The 15067-nt window shown below is 45.2% G+C and overlaps 1 protein-coding gene across 2 annotated transcripts; it reads left to right on the forward strand.

The window, feature by feature from the left end:
• The first annotated feature begins 656 nt into the window (after nt 1–656).
• LOC140430800 (probable RNA polymerase II nuclear localization protein SLC7A6OS) lies at nt 657–14817 on the forward strand. 2 transcript variants are annotated; one of them, XM_072518503.1, is made up of 5 exons: nt 657–855; nt 9595–9873; nt 12042–12173; nt 13387–13605; nt 14187–14817. In XM_072518503.1, the coding sequence occupies exons 1-5, from the start codon at nt 688–690 to the stop codon at nt 14367–14369; spliced, it is 981 nt and encodes a 326-aa protein (XP_072374604.1). In that variant the 5' UTR covers nt 657–687; the 3' UTR covers nt 14370–14817. The 2 variants fall into 2 exon arrangements, with proteins under 2 accessions (XP_072374604.1, XP_072374605.1); XM_072518504.1 differs by having other exon boundaries at nt 12045–12173.
• Nucleotides 14818–15067: the final 250 nt, after the last annotated feature.

Consider the following 15067-nt stretch of genomic DNA (forward strand, 5'->3'; position numbering starts at 1 on the left):
ATAAATGAGGAAGAGTCAATTTGGGATGGAGTGAGTGAAAAAGTGTCACATCTATTTTTTTATTAATAGTAATTATTATTGGTGAAATGTGTCAGTCTGGACAAGAGCCAGTGAGTGCAAGGCAAGTCAGTTTGTGGTGATTATAAATGGGGGGGGAAGACAGGAAGAGGGCGGGGTCAGTAGGCGGAGTCGGCGAGTGAGGGCGGGGTCAGTGGGCGGAGTCGGCGAGTGGGGGCGGGGTCAGTTGGCGGAGTCGGTGAGTAGGGGCGGGGTCAGTGGGCGGAGTTGGGGAGCGGGGGCGGAGTGAGCGGGGGCGGAGTCAGAAGGTGGGGCGGGGTAGTGGGCGGAGTCAGAGTGGTGGCGAGGTCGGCGAATAGGGGCGGGGTCAGTGGGCGGAGTTGGGGAGCGGGGGCGGAGTAAATGGGCGGAGTCAGAGGGTGGGGCGGGGTAGTGGGCGGAGTCAGAGTGGTGGCGAGGTCGGCGAATGGGGGCGGGGTCAGTTGGCGGAGTCGGCGAGTAGGGGCGGGGTCAGTGGGCGGAGTTGGGGAGCGGGGGCGGAGTGAGCGGGGGCGGAGTCTGAGGGTGGGGCGGGGCAGTGGGCGGAGTCAGAGTGGTGGCGGGGTCGGGGAATGGGGGCGGGGTCACTGGGCGTGGGGGCGGTGAGTGGGGGCGTGGCCAGTGGCTGCAATGGCGGCCGCAGTGCTGCGGGTGAAGCGGAAACGCGGCGCCGAGCCAGCCGAGGCCTTTCTCCTCGCCTGTAAGCGGCTGCGGACTGGCGGCGAGGCCGGGGAGCCGGGCCCTGAGCAACATGTTGTGCGCACACTCTTCAGACTTGCGGCCACTGTCGGGGCTCGGGTAAGGCTGGGCCGGGAGCCTCGGGTCTGCGATGTGGGGACTGAGAGTCTCACCGGAATCAGGATATTTCCAGCGATACGTCCATCACTTCATGTCGCACATACCTGTTGCAGTCTTCCATTGCTGTGTTATTCTATGGATTTTCCAACCTAGAGACAAACCGAGAGAGGAAGCAGCCTCTGATTTTCTCAGGAGTTGTTGGTTGACTGTCCGCCACTTTAGCAGCGGAATAAGTAAGCAACGCTGCGGGAGCATGGGTTGGTACCTGGGACTTCGATGTAGTGGCCATTTCGGAGACATGGATAGAGCAGGGACAGGAATGGTTGTTGCAGGTTCCGGGGTTTAGATATTTCAGTAAGCTCAGAGAAGGTGGTAAAAGAGGGGGAAGGGTGGCATTGTTAGTCAAGGACAGTATTACGGTGGCAGAAAGGACGTTTGATGAGGCCCCGTCTACTGAGGTAGTATGGGCTGAGGTTAGAAACAGGAAAGGAGAGGTCACCCTGTTGGAGTTTTCTATAGGCCTCTGAAAAGTTCCTGAGCTGTAGAGGAAAGGATTGCAAAGATGATTCTGGATAGGAGAGACAGTAACAGGGTAGTTATGGGGGACTTTAACTTTCCAAATATTGACTGGAAACGCTATAGTTCGAGTACTTTAGATGGGTCTGTTTTTGTCCAATGTGTGCAGGAGGGTTTCCTGACACAGTATGTAGATAGGCCAACAAGAAGCGAGGCCACATTGGATTTGGTACTGGGTAATGAACCAGGACAGGTGTTAGATTTGGAGGTAGGTGAGCACTTTGGTGTTAGTGACCACAATTCGGTTACTTTTACTATATCGATGGAAAGGGATAGGTATATACCGCAGGGCAAGAGTTATAGCTGGGGGAAAGGCAATTATGATGTGATGAGGCAAGACTTAGGATGCATAGGATGGGGAAGGAAACTGCAGGGGATGGGCACAATTGAAATGTGGAGCTTGTTCAAGGAACAGCTACTGCGTGTCCTTGATAAGTATGTACCTGTCAGGCAGAGAGGAAATGGTCGAGCGAGGGGACCGTGGTTTACTAAAGTAGTTGAACCACTTGTCAAGAGAAAGAAGGAGGCTTATGTAAAGATGAGACGTGAAGGTGCAGTTAGGGCACTCAAGAGTTACAAGTTAGCTCGGAAGGACCTAAAGAGAGAGCTAAGAAGAGCCTGGAGGGGACATGAGAAGTCTTTGGCAAGTACGATCAAGAATAACCCGAAAGCTTTCTATAGGTATGTCAGGAATAAAAGAGTGACTAGGGTAAGAGTGGGGCCAATCAAGGACAGTAGTGGGAAGTTGTGCGTGGAGTCCGAGGAGATAGGAGAGGTGTTAAATGAATATTTTTTGTCAGTATTCACACAGGAAAAAGACAATGTTGTCGCGGAGAACACTTGAGATACAGGCTACTAGACTAGAAGAGCTTGAGGTTCATAAGGAGGAGGTGTTAGCAATTCTGGAAAGTGAAAGTAGGTCCCCTGGGCCGGATGGGATTTATCCTAGGATTCTCTGGGAAGCTAGGGAGGAGATTGCTGAGCCTTTGTTTTTGGTCTTTATGTCATCATTGACTACAGGAATAGTGCCAGAAGACTGGAGGATAGCAAATGTTGTCCCCTTGTTCAAGAAGAGGAGTAGAGACAACCCCGGTAACTATAGACCAGTGAACCTTACTTCTGTTGTGGGCAAAGTCTTGGAAAGGTTTATAAGAGATTGGATTCATAATTATCTAGAAAGGAATAATTTGATTAGGGATAGTCAACACGGTTTTGTGAAGGGTAGGTCCTGCCTCACAAACCTTATTGAGTTCTTTGAGAAGGTGATCAAACAGGTGGACGAGGGTAAAGCAGTTGATGTGGTGTATATGGATTTCAGTAAAGCGTTTGATAAGGTTCCCCGTGATAAGTTATTGCAGAAAATACGGAGGCATGGAATTCAGGGTGATTTAGCAGTTTGGATCAGAAATTGGCGAGCTGTAAGAAGACAGAGGGTGGTGGTTGATGGGAAATGTTCAGCCTGGAGTTCAGTTACTAGTGGTGTACCACAAGGATCTGTTTTGGGGCCACTGCTGTTTGTCATTTTTATAAATGACCTGGAGGAGGGCGTAGAAGGATGGGTGAGTAAATTTGCAGATGACTCTAAAGTCGGTGGAGTTGTGGACAGTGCGGAAGGATGTTGCAGGTTACAGAGGGACATAGATAAGCTGCAGAGCTGGGCTGAGAGGTGGCAAATAGAGTTTAATGCAGAAAGGTGTGAGGTGATTCATTAGTGTGGATGAGCAGAGAGATCTCGGTGTCCATGTACATAGATCCCTGAAAGTTGCCACTCAGGTTGATAGGGTTGTTAAGAAGGTGCATGGTGTGTTAGCTTTTATTGGTAGAGGGATTGAGTTTCGGTGCCATGAGGTCATGTTGCAGCTGTACAAAACTCTGGTGCGACTGCATCTGGAGTATTGCGTGCAGTTCTGGTCGCCGCATTATAGGAAGGATGTGGAAGCATTGGAAAGGGTGCAGAGGAGATTTACCAGGATGTTGCCTGGTATGGAGGGAAGATCTTATGAGGAAAGCCCGAGGGACTTAAGGCTGTTTTCTTTAGAGAGAAGAAGGTTAAGAGGTGACTTAATTGAGGCATACAAGATGATCAGAGGATTAGATAGGGTGACAGTGAGAGCCTTTTTCCTCGGATGGTGATGGGTAGCATGAGGGGACATAGCTTTAAATTGAGGGGAGTTAGATATAGGACAAATGTCAGAGGTAGATTCTTTACTCGGAGAGTAGTAAGGGTGTGGAATGCCCTGCCTGCAACAGTAGTGGACTCGCCAACGTTAAGGGCATTTAAATGGTCATTGGATAAACATATGGATGATAATGGAATAGTGTAGATGGGCTTTAGATTGGTTTCACAGGTCGGCGCAACATCAAGGGCCGAAGGGCCTGTACTGCGCTGTTATGTTCTATGGGCTTGTCCTCTCTCATAAAACCCAATTGTGACTTACGGCCAGTTATTATTACAAATGGTCGTTTGTAAATGTGTTTGTGGAACTTTCTAGATTACTGTTAGTCCCCCTTTTCCATTTGGGTGTAATTCTGTCCGCTTCTGAGAGAGTCGTTGATGCAAAGGCAGCTGGCTGTTTGGATCCATCCTCCATCTTACGGATAGAACTGCCCCTATCCCCTATGGTGATGCATCACATGTGCGGAGAATTGGCTTCCCCCGGGTTGAAATGAGCTAAAAGGTTCAAAGATGCAGAGCTTGTTTGCCAAGGGGGAAGCTTCCTCTTGCTGCTCATTCCATTGCCAATGTTGGTGTTACCATAGCAACTAGTGTAGTGCTGCCCGCTTTGACTTTTTCTTAGTGGATGTAAACCGATAGCATCCACACACAACCCCAAGTATGTGACTTCTGTAGTTTGGAAGGTAGATTTCTCACATTTAAGGTGGACTCCCGCATCTCTGAATCTGTTCAATATCTCTTCCGAACTTTACATGTGCTCTTTGTGTGTAATTCCAGTGACTAAAACATTGTTTAGATGGGCCATCACTTTTCGGATACCCTGAAGGAGGTTTTATATAGTGCAGGCCGTGGAAATACCGAACAGTAACTTTGTGTACTGAAATAAGTCCTTGTGTATTGATCGTGGCAAACCTTTGGGACTCTTGTGTAATTCAAACTGCAGTTACGTGTGGCTGAGATTCAGCTTGGAGTAGGTGAGACCTCCAGCCAGCTTGGCGTAGAGGTACACAATTCGTGGAATCGGGTATTTATCCACCTGGGCAGCATGGTTGATTTTGAGAGCTATAGTCCCCACATATTTATATTGATCAGTCTGTTTTCAGCATGAGCACTATGTGGGCCGCCCACTCAGAAAATTGCACTGGTTTAATTATTCCCAGTTCCTCTAATTGCCTCAGCTCAGCTTCAACCTTTTGATGCATGGTGTAAGGGACTGGTCTGGCCCTAGAAAACTTTGGTGTCACGTTTGGATTGACATAAATTTTGGCTTTCATGCCCTTGATCCAGCCTAACTCATTGTGGAACACGTCCTCGGATCTTTGCGCAGGACGTCTTGAAAAATGCTGTGATTTGAAAGATTTTCAGCCAATTTAGCTTAATTCGCTTTAACCAGTCCCTTCCCATCGGACATAGTCTGTGCCCCTCTACGTCAATCAAAGGCAGCTAGGCCTCTTGTTCTTTGTAAACTGCTGGTGTACTGGTGGTCCCATTCATTTTAGGGTTTCCTCGGTCACATCGGTAGTGGGGAAAATGCTTGAATCCATTATCAAGGTCTTTATAGCGGAACATTTAGAAAGCAGTGGCAGGATCAGTCAGAGTCAGAATGGATTTATGAAAGGAAAATCATGCTTGACAAATCTGTTGGAATGCTTTGAAGAGGTAACCAGTACAGTCAACAAGGGAGAGCCAGTCGATGTGGTATATTTGGACTTTCAGAAGGCGTTTGACAAAGTCCCGCATAAGAGATTATTGTGCAAAATTAAAGCGCATGGGATTGGGGGAAATGTATTGAGGTGGATAGAAAACTGGTTGGCAGAGAGGAAACAAAGAGTAGGGATTAATGGGTCCTTTGCAAATTGGCAGGCAGTAACCAGTGGGGTACCACAGGGATCGGTGCTGGGACCCCAGCTATTTACAATATATATTAATGATTTGGATGAGGGAACAAAATGTAAAATCTCAAAGTTTGCAGATGATACCAAATTAGGTGGGAGGGTGAATTGTGACGAGGATGCAGGGATCCTACAGCAAGATCTGGACAGGTTGGGCGAGTGGGCAAACCAATGGCAGATGCAGTATAATTTGGATAAGTGTGAGGTTATTCGTTTTGGAAGCAAAAACAGGAAGGCAAATTACTACCAGAATGGTTGTGAATTGGGAGAGGTGAGTTTGCAGCGGGACCTGGGTGTCCTTGTGCACCATTCGCTGAAGGTAAGCATGCAAGTGCAGCAGGCGGTAAAGAAGGCTAATGGTATGTTGGCCTTCATTGCAAGAGGTTTCGAGTACAGAAGCAGGGATGTTTTGCTGCAATTATACGGATGCGTTGCTGCAATTATACAGTGCCTTGGTGAGGCCACACTTGGAGTATTGTGTACAGTTTTGGTCTCCTTCTCTGAGGAAGGATGTTTTTGCTCTCGAGGGAGTGCAGCGAAGGTTTACCAGACTGATTCCAGGGATGGTGAGACTGTCATGAGGAGCGATAATAATAATCAGATGATTAGGTTGGGATTGTTCTCGCTGAAGTTCAGAAGAATGAGGGGGGATCTCATAGAGACGTATAAAATTCTAACAGGACTAGACAGCGTAGATGTTACCAATGATAGGTGTGTCCAGAACCAGGGGTCACAGCCTGAGGATTCAGGGTAAACCATTTCGGACAGAGATAAGGAGACACTTCTTCACACAAAGTGTGGTGAGCCTGTGGAATTCATTACCACAGGAAATAGTTGATGCTAAAACTTTGAATATATTCAAGAGGCGGCTGGACATAGCACTTGGGGAGAATGGGATCAAAGGCTATGGGGAGAAAGCAGGATTAGGCTATTGAGTTGGATGATCAGCCATGATCATGATGAATGGCGGAGCAGGTGTTGCTGCTAACTTTAGCCTTAGTTTAATTGCTCTTGTTCTATCACCGTTGCTCTTGAGTCGCCAGGTATCTTTCTGATACCGCCACGTGGTTCAAGTCCGAGTAATGATCAATAATCCAACACACCGCTTAGTAAGAGTTAAATCAATGCACATTTATTATATACAGTAATCAATACTTATGCATACATTCTACTTCCTACAACTAACAGGCCAATACTTAACTTTGGAAATGGCCCAGCAGGTCAGGGAAACGAGTGGCCTTTCGTATGGGTTCTGAGCCTGCGGGATTTGAAACTGGTACAGATCGCTAGCTAGGAGCGCCTATCTCGTAGCGAGTGTTGAAGTAAGACTTACGATTTGAGCGGTTGTTGCAGAAGGTCAGCAGAAGGCAGCAGGGGTTGCAGCAGGGTGCGGAAGGGTCGATTTGAACTTGGACTCTATTCTTATAGTCCCCAGGGGCTTCCTGCCTTTCGGGGCGGACCCTGTACCTGGTTCCAAGTGATTGGACTTTGTCCCAATCACTTGGTTCGATATTCTCCAATGCTGGAGCGATTCCTTGATCGATGGGCGGTTTTGGGGTGGTCGTTCACCTCTCTTTGTGTAGGCTCCTGTTGGTGCCGAAAAGTCTGGGTTGGCTTTGTGTCTAAATTGTTGCACATTGTTCCCGGGGATTGCTAATTAATATTCAGATGGCTGGTGTTTTGTTATGCTGATGGCTGCAGGTATCGATTCTTGTCTGGCCTTCCCAGAGGCGAATACACAGTTTTACCTGCAGCTGCTTGTTTTAGTCCTGTTGGCTGATATTCCCATCAGCCTTTTCCGTTCGCCATTTTAAATCGGGGTTAGCCATTCTAAATCGGGAGTTAGCCATTTTAACTGGCTACACAGGCTTGAAGGGCCAAAAGACCTCCTCCTGCTCCTATCTTCTATGTATCTATATATGTTGATAACTTGGCCATCATGCTACTCAGATTCAGAGTCTTGAGTCCCTTCTAGAATGTAATCAAACGTCTGCTACCTGTCAACTGTAACCAATGCCCCGATACCGACCTCCATCTTCAAAAGTTTCCCATTCACTTGCAAAGTTATCTGGATTGGGGCTGCCCTATTTACTTTGACTACATTCAGACAGTACATTTTGTGCTCCTCCTCTGAGCTCTTCTCCACTTGGTTCAGTGGTCTCGTGGATTGCTGCTGCTGCTCTTTTTTTTGCACTGGCGAACTAGGCCTTGTGCGGCAATGTGTCCGGATCTGGCCTCTGAGTTCAACTAAAACAGACAATGTCAAGCTTACTGGGGATGGTATACCCCACATCAATAGCAATTCACCTCTGTCTTGGACTGACAACCCATTCTTTTCCCTGTTGATTATGATTCGGGCTTGAGGACCATGTCTGGTTCTCTATTGTCCCTGTTGATCTCGTCGTGTGACTCATGGACATACTGCCCCACAACTGATTCACTTCCCCTTCTGGCACACTTTGGAGATCAGATACGCCTTTTTTGGCCTGTGCTATCTCAATTGCTTTGTCTAACATGATTTTAGTTTCAGCCAGGAGTTTTCTTTGGATGCTGAGGTTGTTAATTCAACGGCCATGGAGCATATCGCTGAGCACTGCACCAAACTCTCAATGTTTGGCCATTTGGTGGTGCCTGGCTATGCAGGCAGAGATGGACTCTTCTGGGGGCCCCTGACAGCAGAGTTGAATTTGTACCGCTGTAGGATGATTGAGGCACTGGGGTTAAAATGTTCATTGACCAAGGTGACTAACTGGTCAAGGGTTTTTGAGTTGGGAGCCTCCGGGAATGTAAGATTTCTTATCAAGTTGTTGGTTAGAGGCCCACAAACCATCAAAAATATTACCTGCTTGTCTTTCCCTGCTATTTCATTAGCTGTGAAGAATGTACTGGCTCCAGTCTTCCAGCTCGAACAGTTCTAACTTACCCATCATCAGATTTTCACTCATTTTTTGATGGTTCCCAATTTCTGTCTGTCTTTGGCAGTTTCTTTCTTCTCACCTATCCCCAAATCTCGAACTGCTGAAGACTAACGATTGAACCGTTGACCTCAACCTCGAGAGAGCACACTGGAGGCTTCCAGTAACACCAAAGAGGGTTTATTAACAGTGGACAACGGCGACTGTATACAGGCACAGAGCAACGCTGGTTAGGTCTTAGTTCTCCAGCTCCGGGATCCACACTGCCGAGGCCCCTGCTCTGCACTTTCTATTGGTCGGGGTTCGAATGCTTCTGTGCGATTGGTCCCGAGCTGGTCATGTGGACTGCAATGCCCACGCCCTTAGGGGCCATGCTACCACAAAACCTTTTATTGAAAAGGTGTTTTTAAGATGGGGTGTTATTTCTGATTTTGATGGGATGTTTTATTGTAGGGTTTGACCTGGCCACTGCGTACCAATATGGACCTACCGGATTCCATGAAATTAAACTATTGGCAATTGCATTCAGCAAGACATGTGGTTTAATGATTGGGCAGCTACTTGACATGAAAGGAGTTTAGCACATTTATTTAATTGTAATCTCCTTAGAAGAAAAGCAGAATAAGCACATTGTGTGTATTAAGCAAAGGCAGTTCCTGAAGGGGAGAGAAAGTCAGATAAGATCTTGAGAACTATTGATTAAAATTGCTGACATATTGGAGGTGAAAGAAAGATTTGCAGAAATATTTTTTGTTTCGTATTTCCCTCTTTTGTATAAGAAATAATTGGCCGAAGGGATGTTTTAAGCCATTCCTGCAGTATCACTGGGGGAAATAGATATCCAATGTGTCCTGATGTGGTTTCATTTAAAAAAACAGCAAAACCTGTAGCTTAGTTCCTCAGGCTACCTGTCTCCTGGAACCAATACTGGCTGGGAATATACATTTCCAGGACATGACATTTTGTCATTAGTAATGTCAATGGGAGTGGCCAAGCATAAAATGTTTTCTAATGTAAAATCAAAATGTTTCTCAGCTATCAAATGAAAGAGCATTTTGAACAGAAAGCATTAACCTGGGACTTACCCTCCCCTTTAGTGAGTGATTGATTTGCCCAGAAGTAATTTGAAAAGTTGTAAACGATAGCAACAGAGCAATTTACTGTGGCACTCTCTCTGTAGGATGATCCTGTTCAGAGGCACGTGAGAGAAGCCATCTCGAGAGAAAAGGCCTTGCTGGCCCTTAAACCCACTGAGAAGAGTGTCCAACGTATCCAAATCTATGCACGAGTGTCTCGCCAGGCCACCAGTCAGGAGAATCGGTACAAAGTCATTGCCAGCCACAGAAGAAATTTTTCCACAGAAACCTCTGAATCTCAATCGGGTGACGTGAAACATGCACACCAGTCGGCAACAGATACTTCTGGAGCGCAGTGTGAGCAAGACCATGATAGCTGGAAGGTGATGTAACTACTGCCTCTACTGTATTTAAAATTGCCTGTCTGCAATGAGCAATAGTTGATCTTAAGACTCAGTTGTAAATGGGAATTACTGTTAACCAGTGATCTGGCAATTCCCATCTTGTGACATTTTGAGGTTGTGATTTACCAGAAGCTCTATTCTGTTTATCATTCTTCTGTTCCTAGGTTTCTCTTTTAAAGATGCTGTGTCATGCTGCAATACATGTATATCTGTGGGTGCCATCAGCTTTTCAGCTCCTTCTATAAGCAGACATTCTTTATTGTCAATGTGGGCAGATTGTAACGATAAGTTGTTTGGCTGAGGATCCCATCTGAGCCTGACTGCTTTTCATTCATCCATAAACCTGCTCTCTTTAGCTTGAGAGTCAATGGATAGAAAGCAGAAGTAGAAAGCTGACCATTATTCGCTACCCCCACCACCACTAATTCCTGAGCCGAAGGAACACTGCACCCCCATCACCCACCTGGCTGAGATCAGAGCACCAATTAGACCATACAGTGCATTCACCCACTAAGTCATTGTAAAATGATGGTGACGCAATAATGTTATCAACTGCAGTATAATTTTTAATGTTTTTTTCTTTTTGCTTGGGAGTTCGTAGAAAAGGCAAAATGACATGTGGTCGTTTAGTATTCAGTTTGGGCTGTTGGCAGATTAGTGGTTCCATGGCCAGCACGCTGGTGCAGTGGTTAACACTGCTGCCTCATGGCGCCGAGGACCCGGGTTCGATCCAGGCCCCGGGTCACTGTCCATGTGGAGTTTGCACATTCTCCCCGTGTCTGCGTGGGTCTCACCCCCGGAATGCAAAGATGTACAGGGTAGAATTGGCCACGCTAAATTGCTCCTTAATTGGAAAAAAATTGGGTACTTTAAATTTATATTAAAACAAAAGTGGTGTCACTTTGACCAAATTGATGGTTAGGTTCAGTCCCTCGTATCGTCAGTCAAATTTAATATCTCCTGAGCAAAGAAGCAACAGGTAGTCTTGATACAGTGACACTGTGGTGGAGTTGCATGCAACAAATACAAGGCCATTCATTAGTTTTTGCCCTCATAATCCAATCCTTTAACACTTTGGATCATCAGCTTTGGAAAGACACCACTGAAAGAGAACTTTATAAATATGTTAATGGCATGGAGAACATTAAACCGGAAGGTTATTTTAAAATATGCGAGGATACTGGACTAAGGTTCAAGTTATTGAAAGGAAAGTTTAGTACAAATGGGAAATGTATGCAAGGAATGACCAGCATGGTGCCACAGTGGTTAGCACTGCTGCCTCAGAGCAACAGGGACCCAGCTTCAATCCACAGCCTTGGGTAACTGTCTGTGTATAGTTTACACGTTCTCCCTGTGTATGCGTGGATTTCCTCTGGGTTCTTCGGTTTCCTCCCACAGTCCAAAGATTTTTTTTTTCTTCTTATTTAAATTTAGAGTATCCAATTCATTTTTCCAATTAAGGGGCAATTTAGCGTGTTCAATCCACCTACTTTGCACATCTTTGGGTTGTGGGGGTGAAACCCACGCAAACACTGGGAGAATGTGCAAACTCCACACGGACAGTGACCCAGAGCTGGAATCGAACCTGGGACCTCGGCGCAGTGAGACTGCAGTGCTACCACTGTGCCACCATGTTGCCCTCCCACAATCCAAAGATGTGCAGGTTAGGTGGATTGGCCATGATCAATATGTGGGGTTGCAGCGATAGAACGGGAGAGTGAGCCTGGGTACAGTTCTCTTTCTGAGGGCCAGCGCAGACTCGATGGGCCAAATGGTCTCCTTCTGCACTGTAGGGATTCTACGGATACTTAGTCGGATAGAGTGAAAAAGTTTGCTATAATTCAAGTCAGTTTGTTGATGCCATGCGTCTGAAAGAATCAACTAAATTGGGATGAATAGCTTTCCTCATCTTGTGTGAAGGGTCATGGGAGAGCCACAGCAAGAGGGAGAATGATCCCCTGTGGGAGGAGAATGATGACTGCTGATCAGATACAATAGATGGAATGAAAAATGTAACACTGAGTGATCTTCGGTCTCTGCAAACTGAGATAGACCCAGCAGAGTTCTTCCTGGCTTGGGTAGACCTTGGTTTCACACAAAGTTCATAACTCTTTTAGAAATATATATTATTGGTTCTTGTTTTAAAGAAGGCCGACACAACTTTTGGAAATAACAAAGCTGGGACTGGGTCTGCAGCTGAAATTCAAGTGTTTGATATTGTGCAGCATGATGAACAAGTTGAAAATGATGAAGGAGGCTCAAAGCATAACGGTTCTAAGGTAAGACCAGGAACTTGTGAATTTATCTGATAAGTGTTGCTTTCGTTGAATAATCGTACATCACAGCCATTGTATCTATGCCAGTTTTCTGAAAGTGCTTTGCAATTTGTCCCAGTCTGTTGCTCCACTGCATAACCGTGCAGTGTTTTTCCCCTAGTCAAGTACTTGTTCAGTTTCCTTTTGAAACATTTTGAATCTGCTTCCACCACCTTTTCAGGCAGATCACATCTTTCTGAGAAAAACAAATCTCTTACCAAAACCTAATATGATTTTAGAAACCTCTCTTAAACTCTTTCACCTTCTCTGTTTCAGTGTTACCTTCTATTAAAGGCTTGTTTATTTGCAAAACAAATGGGGTCAGAAGTCGTAGATACATTTTTCTGTTCAACTGGTATGTAAATGGGCTAGAATGGGATATTTAATGTACTTATTTCAGCCTCTGGTCAAATGGAGGCTATTTTGACAGCCCAATCTCATTGGCCTGGAACATAATAGAAATAGAGATATAGTCTTGTATCTATAAGAATGTCCTGAAAAATGGGCACTGGTGTTTGAGGAAAGGGATGGTCATTGCCAGATTATACTTACATTCCCATTTCTGTTGGTGGAATGGTGTGAAGTTAGTTTGGAAACTTATCCTGATTTTGTTTAACTGTAACAACAGCAGCTACTGATGTTTTAGATATAGTGGGCTTTTTCTTTCTTGACTTTACTTTCTATTGTGGGAAGCTCTGTGTGGTTTTGACCACAGTATTATTTTCTTACTTATGAGCTGACCACATTGCATCTGTGCTTCATGCCCTCTGTGGAAGCCAAACCCTTCCTATTCCTGTTATACCTTGTTCATGTCAGTTAGAATTTGATTATATTAATATCTCAACTTCTTTGAGTGCAACCTCTCTGGAATTTTATGATTCCACTGCTGCTGGCTGCTCTAGAATACTTTAAGCAAGGCAATCCTTGTATCAATTGTGAAACCAGTTGCAAGTTGTCCAGTTATTGGACAGCTGGGCCTGAGCCTGACTCTGTCATTGAGTTCTGATGTAAGGTCATCAATCTGAAACGTTAACAGTGAGAACAATATCCTCAGTTGATTTTCCCCCCACTCTATCCCAGTACCCTTGTCATGTCTGAGATTAGTTATATGTTTTCTTCAGCAAATGAATGATCTTGGCAGCCCATTATCTTACTTGTAGGATTTGTTACATTTTAGGGCCCTGGTCCAGGGCAAGTCGACCCTCAGGAAATTCTGTGCAATTCTGTTCGAATGATTCGGGAGAAGCTTACAGTGTCAGATTCTGGTCTGGGGGCAGAGCATCGGGAGAATATGGAGGAGTACGTTTTTGACATATATTGTACTGACAGTCAATTTACTGGAGGTGGAATTCAAGATATTCTCTCCGTGGTACCATGTTATGAGGAGAATGAACTGGTGAGTTAGTGGTTGTGAAGTCTGCTCTACGTCTTTGTATGTGATTTGAGCAGCAATTGAACATAGTTATTCAGTAAAATGTTGCCTCTTTGCTTCAAAACAAAGCAGGATTGCACAAGATCACACTTAAAATCATAAAATCCCTACAGTGCAGAAGGAAGCCATTTGGCCCATCAAGCCTGCACCGGCCCTCTGAAAGGGCACCCCTCAGGGCAATTTAGCATGGCCAATCCACCTAACCTGCACATTTTTGGACTGTGGGGTGAAACCCATGCAGACATGGGAAGAATGCAGACAGTTGCCCGAGGTCAGAATTGAACCTGGGTCTTTTTTGTGCTGTGAGGCAGCAGTGTTAACCATTGTGCCACTGTGCCAACATTCGTAAATTCTAGAAACAAGTAACTCTGAAGACAGTTTGCAGGGTGATTTCAGATTATCTGATTAATGGCCCTTGGACTTAATATCACCAGAAAACTTTAAATACGTGCGGACAGACTATCATCTTGTGGCCTGGACAATGGTATGACTGCATTCTGATGGGCATGTTCTTGGTACTCTCTATGATATTGCTTTTGTTACAGGTCGGTGATGAATTGATCGCAGATGAAGCATATGAGGATGAAGATGATGAAAATGAAGAAAGTAATTGGCGGAATGATTACCCTGATGAGGATTCATTTGAAAATGACTGGAATGGTGAAGAGGATTCCGAGGAAGAAGATGGTAATCACAGGCAGCATATCAAAGATGGGGACTCTGATTAATTTCCATGGCAGTGACATATTTGTATAAATATCTTAACTTATGAATGGTGAAAAGCTACATTCCGTTCATTGAAAATATTACTGATTTGTTCTGAGTGAAAATGATTGTTTTGTCATAATTGTATATACTTCTTTCATAAGTGCCTCGCACCTAAAGTGGTTGGCTATTGTGGGTGTTAATAATTGAAATCTAAAACCAATGCCTAGAGTTTTCATGTGTGTTCTTTGGATCTCCTGTTGGAACTTTGGTGGAAGATTGAGGGAACCTAAAGCAAGAACCATTTATTCTGTTTCACTGAGGTTTCTTATCAATATAATGGTGAGAGATTTACATTCTCACTTGAAAGCATTGATTCTGTTTTAGAGGTGTGGTTAGTCCTATGATACCTTCCAAAATGGTAACTCGCTACGTGTAAGTATAGACATTAAATTCAACCATGATATTAAATGTCATCTCACTTACCTGCACACTCTCATTTTCCAGTCGAATCACTGAATGTTTATTAGGAGTGAGAATACTAGCCCATTTTTCCTACGTTTTCACCCATCCCTCTCAATTGTGAAGGAGCCTTCAAGGCAGCTTTACAAAGCTCCACTGGGACCGTTGAACCGAGGGGAGAAAGGGTACAGGATGTGTTCTACTCGAGGACGTCAGTGTCTATCACTGAGTGGCTCAGTATCACCATTATTGACTGATC

The sequence above is a fragment of the Scyliorhinus torazame genome, chromosome 10, assembly GCF_047496885.1.
Source record: "Scyliorhinus torazame isolate Kashiwa2021f chromosome 10, sScyTor2.1, whole genome shotgun sequence".
NCBI classification, from domain to species: Eukaryota; Metazoa; Chordata; class Chondrichthyes; order Carcharhiniformes; family Scyliorhinidae; genus Scyliorhinus; species Scyliorhinus torazame.